This window comes from Equus asinus, chromosome 11 (assembly GCF_041296235.1).
Source record: "Equus asinus isolate D_3611 breed Donkey chromosome 11, EquAss-T2T_v2, whole genome shotgun sequence".
NCBI classification, from domain to species: Eukaryota; Metazoa; Chordata; class Mammalia; order Perissodactyla; family Equidae; genus Equus; species Equus asinus.
This window is the reverse complement of record NC_091800.1, coordinates 84,602,803-84,626,243: the sequence shown is the minus strand read 5'-3', so window position 1 is coordinate 84,626,243 and position 23,441 is coordinate 84,602,803. Positions and strand designations below refer to the sequence as shown.

Genomic DNA, 23,441 nt, shown 5'->3' with positions numbered 1-23,441 from the left:
CAGTGGTGGGGTCCCACAAGATCAGCACCACAGAGCCCGTGCGTCATGGGCTGCGAGCATGCTCCGAGGCTCACACAGGGACGACCATCCCTAATATGCATTCTCAGAGCGCGTCCCATCACTGAACGATGCACAGCTGTATTAGAAAGCACGTTCTTGATGGATCAAGAATCTTAATTTGAGGAATGCTATACAAACATGCCCGTTTTAAGTGACATATTCATGGAATTTTAGTCTGTTAACTGCACATTCCAAGAAGCCCTGGCAGGCAGGACATGGAGTGACACCCACGCATCAGGTGGCCTAGGGCCTCTGGAGCGGACGCAGGACTGGAATGCAGTGGGAACAGGCTACGATCTAATCGATTCATCAGGCCTTGTCTGGAGAAGAACTGACAGAAGAGAAGCGAGTCACCAGCAGGAATGGAAGGTCAAGGGATCGGCACAGGCAGAGCTCATTCAGCACCTTGAGGGGCGACCCCCGTAGTGGAGGCGGGGGGATGGAGCAGAGGGGCAGCAGAGAGGGGGTCAAGGAGCAAGCGGGAGGGGAGAGGGGGAGACAGAGACGTGAATACGAGGAGGGAGACAGAGAGAGAGAGAGACGTGAATACGGAGAGGGAGACAGAGAGAGAGACAGAGACGTGAATACGGAGAGGGAGACAGAGAGAGAGACAGAGAGACGTGAATACGGAGAGGAAGACAGAGAGAGAGACGTGAATACGGAGAGGGAGACAGAGAGAGAGAGAGATGTGAATACGGAGAGGGAGACAGAGAGAGAGACAGAGACGTGAATACGGAGAGGGAGACAGAGAGAGAGACAGAGACGTGAATACGGAGAGGGAGACAGAGAGAGAGACAGAGATGTGAATACAGAGAGGGAGACAGAGAGAGAGAGAGGAGGGAGAAGGAGGATGATGAGGGCGGAAGGCGGCAGAGAGGAAGAGCCGGGCCCTGGGAGGGCTCTCTGAGGGACCCGGAGAAGCCGATGCTCAGCAGCTGCAAGCACGTCTCTGTGCACCTCGGGTCCGGCGCGGCCCCCACTCGGCTCCTCTGTCGGGGCCCTCCCATCTCCACGTGAATGTCCAGTTCCCCTGCAATGCACGAGCGCAGAGAGCCTGGGCTCCCGGGGCAGCGAGAAGACGGGCTGTGACACGCAGGACACGCAGGTCACCGCCCGCCCCTCTCCAGGACCGGCTATGGGACCCTGACACGGAAATCTGCAGAGCAGTACGTCCTGACACAGTCAGTTTAATTTTTTTAATATCAAAATTAGTATTTCTTTCCAAACTTCCCACTTGGACATCCTGACTTTAAGGTGCTCACCTGTGGAGCCCCAGGGCGCGTCATCCTCCCAAGGCCGGGGACAGGCGCCCAGCTACGTGCATCCCAGTGCTGACAGAGCACCGCCAGTCGAGAGCCTGGGGTTGCACAGAACTCTCCTGTGAAAACTGACAAGCTGAATACGGAACTTACGTGGACACTGGAAAGACCACGGACACAGGAGGACAGCCTGACAGGAAGAGGCCGGCACAACACTGAGACGTCAGCGCAGGAGAGTGACCATCAACGAACTCACATCCCCTCATTCAGACTTTCCCTCTTTTTAGTAAGATTTCCCCTCAGACTCTAATTCTTATGGAGCTGCTTTCACTGCAGAGACTATAAATGTAAACGCGTGTCTACACAGGTTACAGAGGCGACCTGGTGGTTAGCGCACACAACTGGACACCGCACGGGAAGGAGAGGTTACCTATGGACGTGAAGAACACAATCGCCAGGAAGTCTCGAATAGGCTCCACGTAAGCCATGATCTCCTCGGTGACCGCGTGGCCTTGGGAAGAGATGAGCGCTCCGGCCAGGAAGCAGCCCAGCTCCATGGAGACGTCCAACAGCTCTGTGACCTGGGAGGAGGGAAGGACCACACGTCACTCAGAGCCACCAGTCACCACCACCTCCCGGCAGGTGGGGCTCCCACCCAAAGACAGCCTCCTGGACCTGGCAGAGCAAATACACATTTACACGTACACACACGGGTGCTTATATGGCTCTTCATTCCCACAGTCGATCTGTTTTCATGCAGCCTCAAGAGTGTGTGTACAAAGCTCAGCAGGAGAGCTCACGGGGCTAATGCTGATGGGGGCACAGCAACTGTGCATGAAGCAAAAAGCACTATATGTGTTCCAAATGTTTCAACAATTATTGAAACAAAAAGACGAAGAACTGATCAGAAGCTCCCAGTGGACGACAATAAACCAGATGACAGAAAAAACACAGGTATCTTGGGAATCACCGTCAACATGAAGAAGATGAAAGCAGAGATCCCTAAGACAAGGACCTCTTTGTTCCCTTTGCTTTCCACATGCAGCTTCCGATAATACGGCCCCACGAGGTAAGTCTTTATGACAAGACATAAGAGAAAGACAGCAGCCAGCGAAAACAGAATCTGACCGATCAGAGCCAGGATTCGCAGCATTTCCATGACAATGCTAGGAAAGAAAAAAGAGACGTGTCAGTTCACGCCCAGAACATATTTCTACAAAACCCAATAAATGATCTTTCACTCTTTTTAACATGTTACAAAATCACACACATTTTTATTTTAAATAGTAAAACAAAATCTATCCATCACATTAATCTCAGAAGCTAAGTTATCGGAATCAAATACAGACACTGATTGTTTCACAATCTGTACTTTCAAGCAGATACGTTTTACAGGACGGAATGACTCGTGACTGACAGCATATACCTCTCGGTGGATGACAGACAGTGAAGCCTTCACCGGGAACTAACCTGTCTGAAATTCTCTGTAAGGCAAAGGCCGCCCTGTGACAGCACGCTGCAGGCTTGCCGCTGGATGCATGACCAAAGACATCCAGCGACTTCCAGCACGGTGTTCCCTCCCCAAAGCCAGAGCTCTCAAGATTATGTCTGTGACGTAGGAACAGAGAAGGGACTCCATGCTGAGCTCTTATTAGAACATGCTCCTCACATCTCAGCCTCAAGACCCCCACAAGAAAGGTACTATGGCGTATTCATAGTATTGGCAATAGCAGTCATTTTTTTTAAGCTTAGCGCTCTCCATATTTAGGACACCACTCAGTCCAAAATTCTGGTTTAAAAGCTCTTGACGGAAGAATTCAGATCTGATTCCTAAGAGAAAATTCACCACTGCAGCCAGGCTTAAACGAGTAGCCTGGACACGACCCTCAAGCTGTGCCTGATCACTCAGGGAATTAGACAGGGCTGAAAGACGCCTCGCCCGTTAGTGATGAGAGAGGGGGTCTGCTGCCTGGGGGACAGGAGCGTGCTCGCTGCGACAGAAGCAGGAAGGCTGGTCCACTTGCACTTCCTGACGGTCCCTGCAGCCCAGCAGCAGACACTGTGCGAACCTCTCACCCCACACGTCAGCGCGTCAGGGCGCTCCACACCAGGGTCACCCTGAACGGGCCCTGTGTCCAGATCAGGGCACTCCTGCCCCAGGGGCGTCGGCTGTACAACTCCAGCAACCTCCTAACCGATCTCGCTCCCACTCCAGAGGCCAAACAGCAGGCCAACGTTCAAAGCACCCGGGACCCTGGGAGGAGCCCAGACTTCCTCAGCCTACTGCGCCTCCCATGCTCCTTCACCCACAAAGCAGCCTCTGCCCCCCGACAGGCCACACTCCCTCCAGCTGCCGGACCTGTGCGCTGGGCCCCCTTGGCTGGGTGCTCAGTCCCCACCCCAGGTTCTCCCACCTGGCTCAGCCGTGTCCTTCACGTTTCAGCCTCAAAGCCGACTACGCAGAGGCCTTGCCAATCTGAAGTGGCCATCAGTCCTTCGCCCACGGGTCACCTCGCTGTAGCTGCAGTTCTCCACTCAGCACTTATCTACACTAGACGTGGCCTTGTTGGCCACCCACTTATACTCACATTCATTCATTATCTTTCCCCGACAGCACGGGGCTCCCAGACAGTGGGAGTCCTCCCCTGCACACAGCATGTCTGCACACAGCATTCTAGGTCTGTCCTGACTTATTTAGCTGATAAAGACATCGCAGCCACTTAAGCCTTGCGTTTCTCATGACAATCCTGACAGCAGCCCTATGCGATGCATGCTGTCACCATCCCACCTCACAGACGAGAAGCCCCCTGCTCCAGGTCCATGCAGGTGCCTGGCTCCAGGAGGCTCCAGGCGCACTCTGGTCACGCCCCACCTCTCCGCGATCCCCACACCCAGGCCTGCTCTCAGGTCAGCCGCCCACTTGTCTAAACACACCACAACGAGGACAAAACAGTCCAACAGCTCAGAAAGGACAAAAAGCCAGAGTCACGTGCAGCTCCAGTGTCTCATTTCTCAAGTTTCCACTGGCTCGTGTCACTTGTATGCCACCAGACACATCCTGCTCCTCGTTTACATGACTGATGTGTATTAGAAGAGATATACCTTGCTTTATATACACGTATTTCCAGTCTCCATTCACCTTCTCATGTAGTTGAAATAATACTGTATGTAATTTTTAACAGCTTTATTGAGATATAATTCTCATTCCATACAAATCACCCATTTAAAGCATACAATTCAATGGTTTCTAGTGTATTCACAAAGTTGTGCAACCATCACCACAATCCACTTCAGAATATACCTCCCCCAAAAGAAACCCTTACCCATGAGCACTCACTCCCTATTCCTCTCCCCCAGCCCTGCAACCACAACCTTCTTTCCGTCTCTGTGGATTTGCCTGTTCTGGACATTTCACATAAATGGAATCATACACTACATGGCCTTTTGTGTCTGGCTCCTTGCACTTAGTGCCATGTCTTCACGGTTCGTCCATGTTGTAGCCAATGCCCGGACTTCATCCGTTTTTCTGGCTGAATGATATTCCATTGTGTGGTCACAGCACATCTGACGTATCCATTCATTAGCTAATGGACATTTTAGTTGTTTCCATTTTTTAGCTATGATGAACAACATTGCCATGAACATTCATGCACAAGCTTTTCTTAGTGTGATAAAATTTATTACTTTAACCATTTCAAAGTGTGCAAGCACGACTCATTTTATTGTGCTTCACTTCACTGCACTTCACAGGTATGCATTTTCTCTTTTTGTAAGACCCTCCACCAGCAAAAAAGTTACAACCCGCTGAAGGCTCAGGTGACGGTCAGCATTTTTCAATTTGCTACCGCACACTTAACAGACTCAGTATCGTGCAAACGTTTATATGCAGTGGGAACCCGGAAACTTCGTGTGACTCGCTTGATCGCGCTATCTGCTCTAGGGCGGTGGCCTGGAGCCGAGCCCACGCCCTCCCCGAGGTATGCCTGTATAGTTCAGGGCATTAAGCACAACACAGGCTGTGCCAGCATCACACCCACCCATAGCTTCCTACGTGGACAGACGTTTCACTTCTCCTGGGTGAAGGCCTTGGTGTGGAATAGCTGAGTCATGCGGTAACTCTATGCTTAAACTTTTGAGGAATATTGCATATGAATTTGACTCTGCTTCTACAGTTTAACGTAACAGAGAACATTTGTTCCATGTCACTAAACTCTTGCTAACATGCTGCTTCCTGACTAAGGTGGAACATATCATTGAGATCAATACCTGTGCTGCATTAATTTTTCTAATTGGAAAATAGAGAAAAGCTTTAAAGTTTTCTGATGGAGACGTCTGTACCTGACAGGGAATCCGGTGAGATGAATGTGACATGTGCTTTACCAGGGCCCGCTTCCTGCTCACCGAGGAGACTCTGGCCTCTACGAGCAATAAATTGTCGTATGCTTCTGAAGTAGACTCGAATGATTTTCAGCGAAAGTTATAAATCCACCTCTTGCTGCCCAAATTTTCGTTCAGTTATTTATCTTGAAAATCCGTGGCCAGAAGGAGTACGAACTGGCTCTGATTTTGAGTTGTGTGTGACCAAAAGTGTTGCTTTTCTGATAGTTAAAAAAATTTGGATCAAAGGAAAATGACAATCAAAAGGACCCTCTCTCTAAACTAACTGTAAGAGTTACATACACAAGGAAGCGGGCTGCATGCTCCACGGGACTCTCTCGCACGACTCTCACACACTCCTCCAGGCAGGTACGATTTCCACATGGGCCCATCTTACAGCTGAGCACACGGAAGCCCAGAGATGTTCAGTCAGCTGCCAGGGCTTGAAGGCTGGTAAACGACAGAGCTCCAAGGAGGCCTCGCCCCGGGGCCTGAGCCTGAACCTCTGGAAATCTCCGTGGAAAGAGAAGGAGCTATTGGCTCCTACTTGCCCTGTCAGGCTGAGCTCTCCGAGAGCAGAGATGAGACCTTAATCACTTTGGATTGCTGAAACTTAATATAACATCTGGCAAAAGGTAAATACTGAAAAATACAAAATACGTCCGCCCCACCTGTCTCCACAAGGCAGGTCTGTGACTCCACCTGGGCAGGAAGGATGGACACACACACACCAGCCCACAGGGCGCTGCTTGCTTAAAAAGAAGGATTAATAGGATCCAGAGACTCATAATATGTGAAATGTCCAGGGTACAATCGAAAATCACTCATCACACCAAGAATCGGGGAAAACCACAGCTTTAGTGAGAAAGACAGTCAACAGACCCCAACAGCAGGATGAATTGTCAGAATTCTCTGATGAAGACTTTAAGGCAGGCATCATGAAAATGATTCAACAGCAATTAAAAATTCTCTTGAAACAAATGAAAAAATAGAACATTTCAGCAAAGAAACAAGTTATAGCAAGAAGAACCAAATGGAAACTATATAACAATACAATAACCAATATGAAAACCTCGCTGGGTGGGCTAAATAGCAGAGTGGAGATGACAGCGGACAGAACCTGTGAACCTGAGGACGGACAGATGGAATCACCCAGGCTGAACGACAGAGAAAACAGACTGAAAAGGAAGAGTCTCGGAGACGCGTGGGACAAGAGAGCTGCCATCTGTACCCCTGGTTCCAGAGAGAGAGCAAATGGGCTGAAAACACGTTTGAGGAAATAATGGCGAAATTCCTAACTTAGGCCAGAGACACAAACCTACAGATTCAAAAAGCTGAGTGAGGGCCAAATAGGATAAACCCAAAGCGTGTTAGGGCCCGTATGTTTGCATCCCCCCAGATTCATACGTGGAGGCCCCAAGATGACGGTACCAGGACGTGAGGCCTTTGGGGGTGATGAGGATTAGGTGAGGTCATGAGGGTGGAGCCCCAGGACGGGATTAGTGCCCATGTAAGAAGAGACCAGAGAGCTCTGTGTGCTCTCTCCCTCCGCCACGTGAGGACACGCTGTCTGAAAGTGGACTCTCACCAGGAACCACATGGCCAGCACCTTGACCTTGACTTCCAGCCCCCGAACTTGAGAGCTAATTGTCTGTTTAAACAAGACCCAGTCTGCGGTATTCTGTCATGGCCACCGGAACTGACTAAGACACCAAGACACATAATTAAGTTTCCAAAAAGTAAAAACGAAGAGAAAATTTTGAAAGCAGCCAGAGAGAAACCACGCATCACTGGTGGAGAACAGGGCCAATCTCTCCTGAAGCCACTGGAGGCCAGAGAGAAGCCGCACAACGTTTCTCAAGTGTCAGAAGGAAAGAATGGGCAACGGCCACATCTACGTCCAGTCAAAGTGTCCTTCGGGCACAGAAGGGGGAGGAAACGTTCTCAGATGAGGGAAAACTAAGAGAATTTGTCGCCAGTGGCAGACTAACCATAAAAGAATGACCAAAGAAAGTCCTCAAATAGAAAGGGAATTTTCATGGAAGAAATGCCGAACTTGAGAAAGAAAATAAGAACATCAGAAAGGGTCAAAGTAGTAAGTATAACAGACAATCTTTCTCATGAATTTTAAAAATCGTACTTGATTATTGAAGCAAAATTTATAAAACCATCTGAAGTTGTGCTCAACCTAAGTAGAGAAAATACAACAATTATATTTAAAAAGTGGGGAGAGGGAAGGGACCTAAATGGAAATCATGTTCTTCATTTAGAAGAAGCGAACGTGTATAGTAACACCTAGATTAGCCACTAAGAAACCCACACAAAGCAATAGATTCAAAAATGTTATAAATAAATCAAGACGGAATCCTTAAAAATACGCAGGTTACTAACAGGGAAGTAAGAAAAATGAAAAGGGGAAGAAGAAAGAGAGAAAACAGAAAGAAAACAAGTACAATGAGAGACTTAGTCCTAACATATCAATATTTACCTTGAACGTAAATGGTCTCACTACCCCAGTTAAAAGACAGAGGTTATCCGGTGCATCCAGTCCTTGTGAACCCACAACCCTTGGACCTGCCCTGGGGACCACTTACATCATGGAATTAGGACAAAGTGATGTTCCAAGCCATTGGCTGAATTAGAAGAAACAATTTTTACACGTTGAAATTCCACTTTATAAGCAGAAAGTGAAGGAAATAAAGGATCCCCCTAAAGATTAGAAAATAAAAAGACAGAGATTGGCTGAGTGGATTAAAACATCATCCAACAATATGTTGTCTACAAGAAACTCACTTCAAACACAACAGCATAAGTGGGTTGAAAGTAAAAGGACGGAAAAGATACACCATTGCGGATTTAATTAAAAAAAAAAAGGCAAGAGTGACTATATACTAAATATCAGGTAAAGTTAATTTCAGAGCAAGGAAAATTACTAGAAACAAAAGGCGTATCACATAAGGGTAACCAAATCCACCGGGAAGACAAAACGATCCTAAGCGTGTGTCCGCCAAACCAAAGAGCCCAGAACACATGAAGGAAAGCTAACGGAGCTCAGAGGAGAAGCAGACACAGGCAGTTACCAGTGGGGAGGGCAATCCCACCTCCCTGACAATCGACAGACCTACGGCAAGAATAAGGAAGACCCAGCAACACGATGAGGGGACCGAGTCTAACAGACGCTCCTAAAATGCCCCACTCAACAACGCAGGACGCGCACTGTGTTTTAAGTCGCTTTGGAGCATTTACCAGACCATATCTGGGGCCATGAGGCAACCTCAACAAACGTGAAAGAACGAAACCACACAAAGTGTTTGCTCTTCGACCACAGTGCAATCACACTAGAAACCCAGACAGACAGCAGGACAACCCGCAAACACGTCTCCACAATCCACAGGTCACAGAGGGGGTATCAAAAGAAACGTTTTATACTCATTGAACTGAATGAAAATAAAAATACAACATATCAAAATAAATGAGATGCAGCTAAGCTGTGAGGAAAATTTATAGCACTGAATACTTACAGCAGAAAAGAAGAAAGGCTTCAAATCAATAATCTAGGTTCACGCCACAAGAACCTAGAAAAAAAAAGAGGAAAATAAACCCAAAGCAAACAGAAGGAAAGAAATAATAAAGAAAAGGGTAGAAACCAATGAAATTGAAAACAGAAAAACAAAGAGACAAATCAATGAAACAAAGAGCTGGTTCTTTGAAAAGGTCAATAAAATCATCAAACCTCTGGAAAGATTGACAAAGAAAAAGAGAAAAGATGCAAGTTAGCAACACCAGGAACGAAACGGGGGATATCACCACAGATCCTACAGACGTCAAAAGGATAATAAAGGAATCCTACAAACAAGCCTGCACACACAAAATCACTAGTGGAATAGAATGGACCAATTCCTCAAAAAACCAAACTACCACAACTCAACAATATGTAGCAGATAATTTGAATAGCCCTATAACTACTAGCAAATTGAATTCATAATTTAAGAAAAGTCCCAAAAAAGAAATCTCAAGACCCAGATGGTTTCACTGGAGAATCCTACCAAGCATTTAAGGAAGAATTAATAGCAATTTTATACAACGTTTTCCAGAAAACAGAAGAGGGAGGAAGACTTCTCAAATCATTTTATGAACCTAGTACTACCCTAAGGCCAAAACCAGACAAAGAGAGTACAAAAAAAGAAAACTACACATCAATCTCTCTCAAGAACTGAAACACAAAAATCTTCAACAAAATATCAGTGAATTGGACACAGCAATGTATAAGAAGAATTACACAGCATGGCCAAGTGGGATTTATTCTAGGTACGCAAGCTTGGTTGGACTTTCAAAAATCAATGTAATCTACCACGTAAATCAGCCAAAGAAGAAAAACCATACGAGCACATCAACAGGTGCAGAAAAAGCATTCGACAAAATCCAACATCCATTCATGATAAAAACTCTCAGCAAACTAGGAATAGAGGGGAAGTTCCCCAACTGCATGCAGAACAGGTACAAACCCCACAGTAACAGCATACTTAGTGCCGCGGAACAAACGCTCTCTCTCTCCAGATCAGGAAGAAGGCAAGGGTGTCCACTCACCCCATCTCCTTCGAAAAGTGCTGGAAATTCTAGCCGGTGCGAGAGGCGAAAAAAAGAAATAAAAGGCATACAGGCTAGAAAGGAAGAAATAACGTAAACGAGACACATCTCAGTGTTTCAAAGTGGTTCCAGAAAAATTCTTGAAAAAGTCTACTAATTTTTGGCCCATCATATCATTACTATAAGAGATGAAACACATGTAGCCTCTGGAAATATTTCACCACAATGTTTATATGCATTTAGTACATTTGCTCAAAATAAACTGAAGCTTACGGTCCTAACCCACATGCATTTGCCTTTAACTTTTACAGGGCTCCCTGTATTTTCCAAGTGTGTTCACTTTCTGGCTGGTGTTCTTGTAACATATTGTACAGGCAGCACCACCTCCAGCTTTCTGGGTGAATCTACTTTTCCCATTTGGCTTCTCTCTCCATACAAGTGGAAACACGCGTAGCTTAGGCTTTGGGATTATTTTATTGGGAAAAAGGAAAGAAGGATCAGGGGAAATGGTAACGAGGATGACACGGACAATAACCACAACAATCGCTCACACACACCCCCCATCACTGTGTTCCAGGCAGTGTTCTAAGCACGTTCACACCTTAACTCATTTAATCTTAACTACTCGATTAGGTGAGTACTGATACTACCTGAAGAGTGAGGTGAAGCACCTCGCCCGAGACCAGAGGACCAGAGTTTGAGCTGAGCACTGTTACTCCGTCTGTGCTCCCACGCCCATGCTGTACAAGCTCTGAACGTCTCTTTGGGAAAAGGTATTAAACAGTATTTTCATAAATAAGCCACTTGAAAGGAGGAAAACAAACCGCGCGACAAGCTGCCACAAGCGCTCACCTGGAGGACGTGCTGGCTCCCGCCTGGATCAGCGTGGGCATGACGGCTACGAACAGCCCCAGCTGCACATCCTGCGTCACCAGCATCCCAAGCAGCACGGCACTGTAGTCAAGGTCGCCTGCTGGAGAAAACGGCTACTCAAGGCACGGTTACGGCTTTTCAAAGGGTCCAGAGTCAAGATACAGTCATCATGCATATTTCTAAAACATTTCCAATAATTTCGACACCTTAAATAAGAAGACAGACTTTAAACTCTCTTTGAGAGGAGACACTGAAACATTTTAAAGATTAAAAAACCTTTTGTAGAGAGGATCTCCAGAATATTTTATTTCCATTAGGTACGTGTTACTCATGTGATTACAGGGAAATGTCACTAGGAAAAGATGGCATTGCAAACAAGAACACGAAAGGCCTGGATAGTCATCCCAGTTTCACTGTGTCCCTAGGCGCAGGAAGTGGCCTCCTCCCGCCTCGGTCTCCCCCAAGCCATTCCAGAGAGAGCCGGCCCCACCCCTTCTGCCGCACCCGCTGGCCGGGAGTGGCTGCAGGGTCACTTTCCCTCCGCCCCCATCGCCCCCACGCTGCAGGTCCCTTCCCTTTGAGACAAACGCAGATGGGGGAGAGGAACGCCGGCTCGTTAGACGGACAGAGCAGGGGGGCAGGAACAGCACCCGCTGAAGGCACCACACGAGTCCTCAGGACAGAAGACAGGAAGTCGATCGAGTCTTCAAGAATGCAACACTTCACACAGGCCTGCTATGCTTCCATTTTCAACCAACAGTTCTGGCTTGGGCCCTATTAAAGGTGCTTCTAAATGCTAAATAGTCATGTTCTCCCCTAAAGTAAGCTTTCTTTTCCTTTAAAAAAAGCTATTGGTAGTAACAGATATTTAAAGACCCATGTGACAGAGTAATCTTATATAAAAGCAGCAGAAAACCAAACCAAACCAAATCAAAACCCTCGTTACCAACAAAAGTCTAACTTGATTACAAGTCAGGTAACCCTTTCAGGAGGCTTGTTTCACTTACTGTACAAAGTTGCATTTCTGGTAAATAAACTGTCTTGGCCAAGAATTTTAAAACCCTCCAAATGGACAACCATGCGAGGGGTGGGGGCTGGAGCGCCGTCTCCTGGAGGGCTCTGTGACTCAACAGAGTGGAGAACAATGCCCTCACAACCACCGCTGGCTGTGGGGACGCTTCAGACGTCTCTGATTTTCAGCATACCCCTTGGTGGGTTCACGACGACCGGGACTGTCGACCTTGGGAAACGTCGAGGCCCCCAGCTCGCGGGTTCTCGGCGGGCCCCTCCTCCCACGAGACCACTGTGCTCATGGCAGCACCCAGGACTGCGCCTCGTCCCGTCTCGACGTACAGCAGACGGGGAATGTCGCCTCACGCCGCACTCGTGAGAAACAGCATTGAAGGCACTCTGCACATGTTGTGACAATTCTGTTCTCTCCCTTTGCACCTGAGGACAGTCAACTGTCCTAATTCAGGGGACAAACAATTATCCACCTCTGCCCACAGGCACCCCAGAGCAGAGCCAGGGGTCCCCAATGCGGGCCCTCGTCTGCGTGGGGCGAGTCCACGAGGCTGGAGGAGGACCGACGCTCCAGCATGACAAGCACAGAATAGGAGCAGCGCCAGCAGGACAGGTGGCAACGACCGTCCGCAGTGAAGTGCAAGACTTCAGACACCACTTCACCACTTCTGGCATCTTTGTCTGTCTGCGTTTTGCTTATCACGACCACAAGTTTTTCTTAAAGATTGGCACCTGAGCTAACATCTGTTGCCAATCTTCCTTTTTTTTTTCCTTCCTCTCCCCCAAGCCCCCCAGTACGTAGTTGTATATTCTAGTTGTGAGTGTCTCTGGTTGTGCCATGTGGGACGCCGCCTCAATGTGGCCTGACGAGTGGTGCCATGTCCGCGCCCAGGATCTGAACCGGAGAGACCCTGGGCCGCTAAAGCGGAGCGCGCAGACTTAACCACTCGGCCACAGGGCCGGCCCCTACTACAAGTATTTTAATTTTCTCCTGTTTTCCATCCCTTTATTAAACACGGTAAATGTATAGGAAACAAAGAAGATAACAAACACCCACTGCTGGATTTTGCTAAATCTTAAAATTTTGACAGATTTGCTTCAGAGTTTTGAAGAGAAGCAGGTGCTGCTTTGGACCCTCAGCACCGGGCAGACCCCACTCTCAGGCCACGTGACTCCTCTCCACCTTGTCTTTAACGTTAACATGCCCTTGGGTGTTTTCCACTTTAATATGGTGACATCTCTGTGTTTGAGCACAACACTGAGTTCACTGTTTTGTAAATTTAAACAGTATATAATCAATATTTCTGCAACTTGCTTTTTTTTGCTCACCATTATGTCTAAAAAATCACCCATGTGGAAGCACAAAGATTTTTATGTTATTATCATGATTCGCTTTTAAAGCTGCTACAGAATACACCACAATTTGCCCATTCCCCAGGGGATGGTCACTTGGGTCTTCAGTTCCTCCTCTGCTATAGACACGCTGCGTGGAACGTTCGATACGTCTCCTGAGACATCCCCCACTGCTGTGTCTTCATGAGAAGAGATCTCCCTGGCCTCTCCTGGCCTCCACTGCTGGCCTCGTGTCCAAGCCTGCTCACTCTCCCAGGGGGACGAGGGGGCTGCATCGGCCTGGGGGTGCTCCTCCTTCCTGGAAAGCAGTGGCCCACGTGAGGTCACAGGCGAGGCCTCTTGCAGGCCCCCAGGGGAAGCCCCTGCATGTTCGCCCTGCGTGGGCCGGTGGCCAGTCTCATCGTGGGCTTGGGTATCTGACACCCACTGCTGCCTCTTCCACGCCACCTCTCATCACAACAAGCCGCTACTGCAACCTCCAGCCACTTCACCCTTGTTCACCGGTCCACGGGCTCTGAGCACAGGCATGGAAGGTGGAGTCATTTATTGGACCCCTTTGAGGGTTTGGGCCCCAATATTTATGTACTGGCTGGACAACTTGTGAAGCAGGAGAATCTTGGCAACAACCAACAACAAAACCTACAGTGAAAAGTGAGGAGCAGCATCCTTGGCCCGTCTGCCCGCGCTCCGCGCACAGGTCTGCGAGGACACAGCTCCGTGGTTTCAAGCCTTATGCCAGCTCACAAGGCAAAGGGCACCCAGTGATCTTCCCTGTGTTTCCCCAAAGCCGGCGAGGGTCTGGGCCCTGGTGTCCACAGTTACTCGGGTTTCCTCTCCTCACTACCCGTTAGGACGTTTTCCAGTTGGGTTTCCTTTTGTCTGGGTTTATTGAAGTTACTGATGCGTTCTAAATGTTACTCCCTTGCAAGTTTTACTTACCTAGCAAATGTTCCAGTCTGTGGCTTACAAAAAGTACCTTTTTAACACAAGTTACAAGGTTTAATGTGCTCGAACTTATCGACATTTTCCCTTTTGGATGCTGCGTTGTGCATTTTAAGAAGTTCTCTCTACCCCACGGTCACGAGGGCTTTCCCATCTTTCCTCCACCAGCTCCGAAGTTCTGCTCTTCACATTTTGGTGTTTCACCCTCGTAGCAACGAGTTTGCGTCCAGTTCAAGGCAGGGCTCTAATTTTATTTTCTTCCACGTGGATAACTAATTCTCGTTCCCCGCCAGCCCACTTTCTCCCACTCCTCTGTAGCATCCGCTGTCCACCCTGCCCCACTGCCCCATCTCTGCGGGCGCAGGACCACGCCGCCCCGAGGACGGCAGCATTACAACACGTCCCGCTGTCTGGAGGGGAAGCGCCTCACTTCAAAATTAATATTGGCCATTTTTGGCCTCTGTTTTTAAATAAACTTTAGGATTAGTTTGGCAAGTTTCATGAAAAACTCTTCCAGACTTTTAATTGGGATAGCTGTGAGCTTACCAATTTGGAGAGAAACATCTTTTTGTGTTAAGTCTTTTCATGGGCTCTCTCTTCAATAACATTTTGTAATTTTATCCTCAAAGGTGTCACATCTGTTCAGAGATTTATTTCTGAGTATCTAGAACCTCTTGTGGCTATTATAAATTGAAGGTTTTTTCCCCAAATTCCATTTTCTAACTGTGCTGCTGGTATATTCCATTTCTGACGTGTACGTTTAACTATAAACTTTCCTGTCAAAGTCCCAGTCCTTCAGTACGTCTACTCCCTCCCAAACGTGCAGCCCGTTAGACGACTCCGTCTTCTTGCAGTCTGTTTTAGCTTGGCCTTTTAAGAAAATGCAAAAAGCTCCTTTCCTAACAGTCCATAGTTAATTAAGTTTACAACTTCAGGAGATCCCTTTCCGCACTCCCTCGTTCTCACCTCCACGCTCCCCCTCAGCTGGTTTCTCCCCACTCGCCCATCCTGTGCTGGCGCTGTGGTGCAGGACTGGACGGGTGGGCAATGCTCTGAAGGCTGCGTATGTCTGAGGGTGCCATGCCACGTCCCACTCTTCAGTAACGGTTTGCTGGACACGTGCCTTCTCGACCCCGGCATGTACACGCCTGCACTGCCGTGTGGCGCCCAGCGCTGCTGAGGAGACGTGTGCCGTTCCTTTCTGGGTCACCTGTCCTCTCTGACAGGTGTCAAGACTTTCCTTCGTCCTTGAGGCTCTGCTGGTGTCCCGGGACACATCTAGAGTGACTTTATTTTCCTTTTTCCTGCTCAGGTTTGGAGATGCACGTTCAATCTAAGGGCTCACGTCTTCCTCCAATTCTGAAAAACGACCAGGCGTGTTCTCCGCTCTCCTCTCCCAGGACTCGTGTCGTATGCTCACTGAGCATCTGCCGTGCTCTCCATGCCTCAAACGCTCTTCTCGCTCTTCTGTCTGTACGGTGCTCTGTCTCTGTCTCACCTAACCAAACAGACACAGTTCCTTGTCCATGCGTGAGCTTCCAGACATGCCTGTTGCCAAGTCTTCATCAGACTTTGCATAAACAGGGAGAATCCCTCTGCCAACATTGGGGTCCACCAGCTGTCTGTTCTAGCTGCCATTTCCTCTCGCATGCTGGATCCCGGGGGCCAGTTTGTTAGCGGTTGTTTACATTTTCCTACTTCGGCACTGGCACCCCTCACCTCCTTCCATCCTTGGGCCTTGTGAGGGGTGGCCCTAAGCACCAGGCCGCAGGGAAGCTGGGACCTCCACGGACTAGGCAGTGCCAGCCAGTCCAGACGCCAGTGGGAGGCTGTGCCACAGCCCCTGGCCCGCAGGTCAGCACAAGGCACCAGACCTTTCAGTTTCTCAACCTCCTCTAGGCAGCTGGAAGCCCCCTGCATTGAGAGGAGCGCGCTCTGTGTGTGGGCGTCCATGGGCCCAGGAGCCTGCAGCCCCGGCCGGCTCTGCTCACGGCAAGTCGGTCTTCCTAGAGAGGCGGCCCGGCCGCTCTGGTGTTCCTTCCACGTTCTCTTCATCACCGTGCGTTGGCACAAAGTGTGTATAAGTGTGAAGTTACTCTGACATTTTAACCCTGCTTTTTGCTGACTTCCACAAAGTAAAAGCAAAACAGTGAAAGTTACCACAATGAACAAACATGATGCAAAAAATGGCAACGCTGTTGAGGTTTAGCTGTGTACGAAGACGGAGCCCCTGCGTACAGCGCAGAATTTTGGTCAAGGCTGTCCGCACCGCACACAACAACGACTTAGCAGTGTGACGTTTCACACACGTAGATGGATCCAACGCCCAAGCGTGAGAGGTGAAAATGCCCTGAATTACCACAGCACTCCATATATTTTATGGAGAAACAGTGTCAGAAGGATGTGAGTCCCAGCACTGCCAGAACTAAACCGTGAGACGGCACGGCCCCCGTTTCTGTCTCAGGCTGCGTGTAACAGAACTGGTTGACAGCAGTGCAGGCAAAACCACATTTCATTATCCTACATCGCCAGAATTCTGGAGGTGGCAGTTCCTGGTCTGGTGCAGCAATTAATCTCTTAAACCCACCAATTCCACAGGACACTTTTCCATGTAGAGTCGTTTCTTTGAAACGTGGTCCTCAAACTATCCTAAACTGACGAGCACATAAAAGGCATTTTTCTTACTCCAGGGGAGGTCTGGAGAAGCCAAGGTGAGAGGGGCGTCAGCTCCCACGGGAAGGCAGGCACGGCACCCTGGTTTAGGGGCCCTGAGGAGGGGAACAGGCCTTTGGGTGCATTCGAGTGGATCACACACATAATATCTGAGCACGTACTTACAACACGTCACCACCTACCTTCTTTTTCGCCCCGGGCACTGCCCGAGAGGAATCTGGACACTAAGGGTGTGCTCGACAAGGACAGGCAGGTAGAAATAAAGACGCTCTGAGTGGGTCTGATCTGGAGCAGGTGTCCCCACAGCAAGCCAAATGCAATCATCAGCAGCGTCATGTAACATGGTCCTTGTAAGGAAATCTTCCACACCTGCAAGAGGACAACGGATACGCATCAGCGACAGCGGCATCTGCTGACCAGTGCCCTGCAGCGCACAGGCGCACCCACTGTCTGGCACGGGGCAGGCCGGAGCCTCCCAGGAAGCAGCTCTGCCGTGGATATGGCTGCACGACCCCACAGCCGTCATCTCAGCACAGGAAAGACGGCGGACACTGAGTCCGGCTGCCGAGTGCCCGGCGCTGCTACAGGGCTGAACATGCACACGTCTGTCTGTGCGCAACTGTGATCACGATTTAATCCTCACAACATGTCTCGGAGAGAGCTGTCACCGTTGCCCCATTTCTGGGAGCACTCTGAGGCCCACAGAGGTGGGCAGATGGCATGGCGGGGGTCCTACGGAGTCAGCATAAGGACACGAGCCAGCAGCGTGGCGTGATGATCAGATACTGACCAGCGCCCCGGCATGCGAGATTCGATGTAAATGCAGGAGAGATCAGATCTGACCCTAACCCGCTGCGTTTCCAATCCAGCTGAAGAGGCAAGATGACAAAAACCATGATCTTTACACAAGCACGAACATCACGTATCAACAGAAGAGAGGAACCCGAAACCCATCCTGCCCCACCTGAGAGCGCTTGTCGCTTTCCTCTCCTCCCATCAAAGCTGATGCCTCACCGGGGCCCTCTCCACGCGGGAGTCGTGGCAGATGCTGTCAGCAGAGGCTGTGGGTGGGGCACGAGGTCAGGGGCAAACCTCGGCCCCCACTGGCTGGGCCCCGGCTGCGTCTCACACTCACTCCCTCGCCTCTGGGGCTCGGGGCTGTGAGCTCCCGCTCCCCTGCCCTGGTTCTGGGTAAAAAGCAGTACGTTCTGCAGAATCAGACTTTCTGTGGGAGTCGGGGCAGCTGGGTGGCTCCTCCTTGTCTGGGCAGTGACTTCCCACTGCGGCCCAGCGAGCACGGCACCCTCGGCCCTTCCGACGGCCAGATCGAGCTGCCAGCCTGCCAGGCCCCGAGGAAACTCATTCAGGAAATGAGTTTCAGGAGCCCCCAACCCCCAGAGTTCCAGGTCAAAGAGCGGGGGACCCACAGAGGGAAGGGGACAGGGCACTCGGCCCTCGATGCAGAGCATGTTTGTCTTCTGCCGTGTGACTCCGGCCGACCCAGGCCCCTCCTTCCAGAAGGGGAGAGGTCAGCCCCCAAAGGCTGCTCCTCCAAAGTTCCAGCTTCACATCTCTCGTTCCCGCGTTTGGCAGTGACGAGAGGTACCACAAGCTAGCGTCTTCCTCGCCCGAGATGGCGGCCAGGGAGGGGTGGCGTGCCGGGGGACCCACACACCCAGCAGCGGCTTGAGGAGGCCAGGCGTGTGGCTTGAGGAGGCCGGGTGAGTGGGTTGAGGAGGCCGGGCGAGTGGGTTGAGGAGGCCAGGTGTGTGGGTTGAGGAGGCCGGGCGAGTGGGTTGAGGAGGCCGGGCGAGTGGGTTGAGGTGCGCAGGTTTACGGAGTCCCCCTCCAACCAGCATGGCCCTCAGGCAGGTGTGCCTGCCTGCAAGGGGCACCTGAGTTCAGGCCCAAGCCTGCCCTGACCGGCTGTGCTCCTGGGCAGGCTCCGACCTCTCCACTGCGGCATCCACGTCTGTGAGGCAGGCGAGATGGAACGACTTCTTGGCGTTACAGAGCAAACTGTGACTTCACCGCTGAGCGTCAGCCACGCCTCAGCCAGGACAGCAGATCCATGAGGCCCGAGAAGCCGGTGTGGCAGGGACTCCAGAGAAGACCCCAGGCAGCATCTGTGAGGGACCGAGGGCGGAGCATCTGACCAGCAGCACGCACAGAAGTGCAGGCCCTCCTCGGAGTCTGAGGAGCGTGGGCGAGGACCCCACCGGGCCCTGCCCCACTCTGCACACCCTCTCCAGGCCTTTTCCTCTTTCCTTTCCTAGGACTCCTGTCCACAACTCTCACACATCCTTCTCAAACCCCAAAGTATAAGCCCCACAAGGGCAGGGACCGCAGTGAGTGTGCGCACGGCCTTACACTCAGTAAACACAAGAGCATCTGGAACATTCTACTGACAAGAGTCTGTTGAGAGGAGGAACAAGAGAAGAAAACTCCTGGGGGCAACTCCTGCCCCCAACGTGATATAACCTGCTTAGAGACAGAAACCACCACCACGACACGAAACCCAGAGGACGGCTTCAGTGAAGCCAAAGAGCCGACAAAGGCGTCAGAGGCTGCCGCGCGGACAGATGGCTCAGTCAGCGTCCCTGCGGGCAGGACAGAGACCACGACTTTCCTCGGCATCAAGGAAAGAGGCAGTTTTGGACTTTGTTGTTTTTGAATAGTTGCTAATCGGGCCTTTAGGAGAGCTCACAGAAGACTGGGAGGGGCCTTTGGCGATTATCACCCTCTCGCAGCCCCATTCACTAATTTCCCACCACGACAGGGACACACCGCAACCCACACGCCGAAGTCCCGTCGATCAGGACAGTCACACCGGCTAACGCAGGCTGCTCTAAGGCGCTGCCAGTTATCTACACCTGGGAAATAAAAACAGGAAAACAAACGTGTCGCCTAACAATGCAGTTTATTTGGGAGACATAAATCTCGTGCAGTCCAAGCCCACGAGCCCACGAGCCCACAAGGCGACTGAGGCATTCCTGCTGCGAGTCGGCGCAGGGCCACCTGTGGGGCGGCAGGCAGGGCTCCTGGCCCTCGGGAACGGGTGAGTGAGGACCCTGGCAGAGCAGAGGGGACAGTGGAGACCCCGCCCACCCCAGAAAGGGCGTGAGGAGCACCGCCAGGTCACCAGATGGGTGGCCGAAGCCCCACCCGGCCCCCACCTGACAGACAGCATGAGGCTTCCCAACTCCCTCACACGGCTCGCGCTTCCTTCCCGGCCCCCAGGCTGCAGCGCCGAGCACACGGGACTGACCGTGGGGCGCAAACCCAGGAGAATCGCCAAGTGTCATCGCATGACAGAGACGCAGCTATCATGCTCTCAGTTTCGTTAAGACCAGGTTGTAGAACACCATTCTCTCGTTTAACACTGAGTACCATAGTGGAGAGAAACAAACTACGAAAACATGGGACCAGAGAAACGTCAACCTTCCAAACCCCTCGCCAGAGGGATAAGGACCCAACATCCAGGACGCGAGGCCCCTCGTAGGGATGGTGACGTGAGTCGGCGGAGAGCAAGAACTCAGCCCTCCTGGCTCGGAACCACCAGGTACCCAGTGGGGTTCGCCATGAACTGCTCTGAACTGACCCACGGGAGCCCAGGATGCGCTGTGCTGCTGGGCGGAGGCCTGCGGACCGGCCCACGGCGACCCTGCTCTGGGCTCCCCTGGAGACCTAGGGGGTTCTCACTGCCAAGCCCGTCTTCCTCCATCCCGCCCACAACACACACCCCAGTAGCATCAACTGGAGGAGCGAGGCCACTTTTCTTTAGGACCCAGGAACATGGCCGATTTCCTATAAACTTTGGATTCAGAATTAATATGTGGAGGTTACCATGCCAGGAGCACGTAACATGATACAAAAGTACCTGGAGAAAACGAGGCTGTAATCCAGAAGGCCTGATGAGGAGGCGTGTCTCGAGAACCACTTAAAGGAAGTGAGAGTAATCAGTGGATGGACAGGTGGAGCCTTCCATAGAAAAACAGGTCAAAGAGAGCAGAGGTCAAAGAGCAACAGGAGGGAGGAAGGAGGGAGATGGGATGAGACGTCAGTGCAGCCAGAGTACTTCCTCCTTGAGAACAAACACAGACTTTACAGAAAAGTTTATTTTTCCTGGTTATAAAAAGTATACGTTGGTTATTACAGAAAACGAGGGAAATAGGGAGCAGGAGAGAAGACGCTGCACGTGGTTATCTGGTGCGTTATTCTTTCCCCTGCACGTGGGCTCCTTTCACGTGGCCGTGCTCATGCTGTGTGCTCGTTTTTTTCTTTTTTTTTTTTTTAGATTTTTTATTTTTTCCTTTTTCTCCCCAAAGACCCCCAGTACATAGTTGTATATTTCTCGTTGTGGGTTCTTCTAGTTGTGGCATGTGGGACGCCGCCCCAGCGTGGTCCGACGAGCAGTGCCATGTCCGCGCCCAGGATTCGAACCAACGAAACACTGGGACGCCTGCAGTGGAGCGCGCGAACTCAACCACTCGGCCACAGGGCCAGCCCCTCGTTTTTTTCTTTTTAAGTTTAGCATTTTAACATAGTTTTCTTTGTTACTACACATTCTCGCAATATTTTTAATGGCTACATGATACTCCACCAAGGAGCTAAGTCATAGTTTAACCATTAGATATTCAGGTTGCTTCTATCTTTTACAAAAATGCTACCACGAGGAGCTGAATACCTTTTGTGGGTTAATTTTTTTAAAAACTCTATTGATTCTTTCCTTTGGATAGAGACCCAGGCGCACAACTGCCGGGTGAAAGGACATGAGTACGTTAAGGCGCTAAGTCACCCCGCGAGACTGCTCCCCAGCAGGGGCGTGCCGGCTCTAACTTTCATCCCCCTGCCCCGGAGGCCTATTCTATGACCCTCACAGTCATAAAAACCCTCTGCCAACTTGACACCCCAAATCCAGTTAATTCCAGAGGACACGTGGCACCTGGTTCTAGTTCCCATGCTCACGTAACCAGCTGTGCTCTTTCTGCTCCCCACCCTCACACCAGCTTCTGAATCAGCTGTTTCCCTCGCCCGTGATGCGTCTGTTCAACAGCAAAATAACTTTCACTTAGTTCACTTCCAACGTCACTCTGTTTCCACTCCGGAACACCCCAGCGTCCAACGTCGCCTCTCCAGAAGCAGACACGTTTAGAAGACACTGCTGCCTCCAGCTCACGTTCACTCAGCACATGGCCCTGACCACCACTAATCTTTCAGGTGTTTTCTTTTCATAGTGATAGAACAATAAAATCAAAGTCTGCCACTTATTTAGGAATTAGAATTAGGAATTTTTTTAGGGTGACACACTGAATATTCAATCTCTATGATGTTTCAGCCTCCAACAGTTTTGGACCTTCTTGGAGGGACACATATATTGAAGTGCAAACATTACTTCTCAGACCTGTTTTGGAATTAGCCAAAAGAAAGCTAATTTCATTTATTCATTGAATTTTCACTTTTCCTAACGTTCATCTTTCAGAATCTATGTTCCAAAAATAACATCAAACTAAAACATCCATATTCTATTCTAAAAACATCTGAGAGCCAAGTCATGAACAAATGTTAAAAGCAAACAAACCAAAACCAGGGTATACTGAACTGGGGGCAACGACGTGGGTTCACAAGGTTCTTACCTTTCTCAGCTTTTCCGGGGAAAATTCCAAGCCAACAAGAAAAAGAGTGAAGAACACACCAAACTCTCCTAACGTCTCCACTTGTACAATGGACTGAAAAACAAGAAAGTTTTAAAACCGTACAATTTAATATTTGCCATGTCAGCTGTACTTAGAACAATCTTGTACTAACACACTGAGACCATCCACGAAAAAGCACAGTATTTTTTTAAAAAACTAACTCTTGGAATTTCCTCTGTATGAGGTGTTTTTTCCTTTTTCCTTGACCAGCTAGGGGAACAGTTTTACTTTATTTCCTAAGAACCAGCTCATGAATTCACCTGTTCGAGTTCATTAACTGCCCCTGTCATCTCATTAGCTCCTGTCTTCAGCTTCCTTGGGGACCCGAGTCTAACGCTCGCAAGTTCAGAGCGTTTTCCTCTCCTCTGGTCTGAGTGGGACCCAGCGTGTGGACTTTCTCCTGAGCACCGCGTCCGGCCACGCCCTGCAGGCTCTCACGGACAGTGCTCCTGTGTCCTGTGTTTGTTTTGTTATTCTTAACGTTACCCCACTGCAGTGGAGCGTGCTGCCTGTCCCATCATACTGCTCACACAGAGGCCTCGCGCCCCACACCCACGCAGTTGGTCAGCTGTCCATAAGCCCTGCCTCTCCTCCTGTC

At 50.1% G+C, this 23,441-nt stretch overlaps 1 protein-coding gene across 14 annotated transcripts in view; it reads right to left on the bottom strand.

Moving 5' to 3' along the window:
• The window catches only part of TMCO3 (transmembrane and coiled-coil domains 3), a 44,985-nt gene that overhangs the window by 7,825 nt on the left and 13,719 nt on the right, over positions 1-23,441 (bottom strand). For 8 of the 14 annotated variants that reach the window (XM_014867913.3, XM_044779650.2, XM_070520201.1 and 5 more), the window contains 5 exons: positions 22,784-22,876; positions 17,330-17,516; positions 11,136-11,256; positions 2,290-2,485; positions 1,750-1,900 (listed from right to left, as the gene is read on the bottom strand). In XM_014867913.3, the coding sequence (XP_014723399.3) occupies positions 1,750-1,900; positions 2,290-2,485; positions 11,136-11,256; positions 17,330-17,516; positions 22,784-22,876 (748 nt within the window). The remainder of the gene's footprint in view (positions 1-1,749; positions 1,901-2,289; positions 2,486-11,135; positions 11,257-17,329; positions 17,517-22,783; positions 22,877-23,441) is intronic. The other 6 variants (XM_070520199.1, XM_070520205.1, XM_014867915.3 and 3 more) reach the window with 1 other exon arrangement.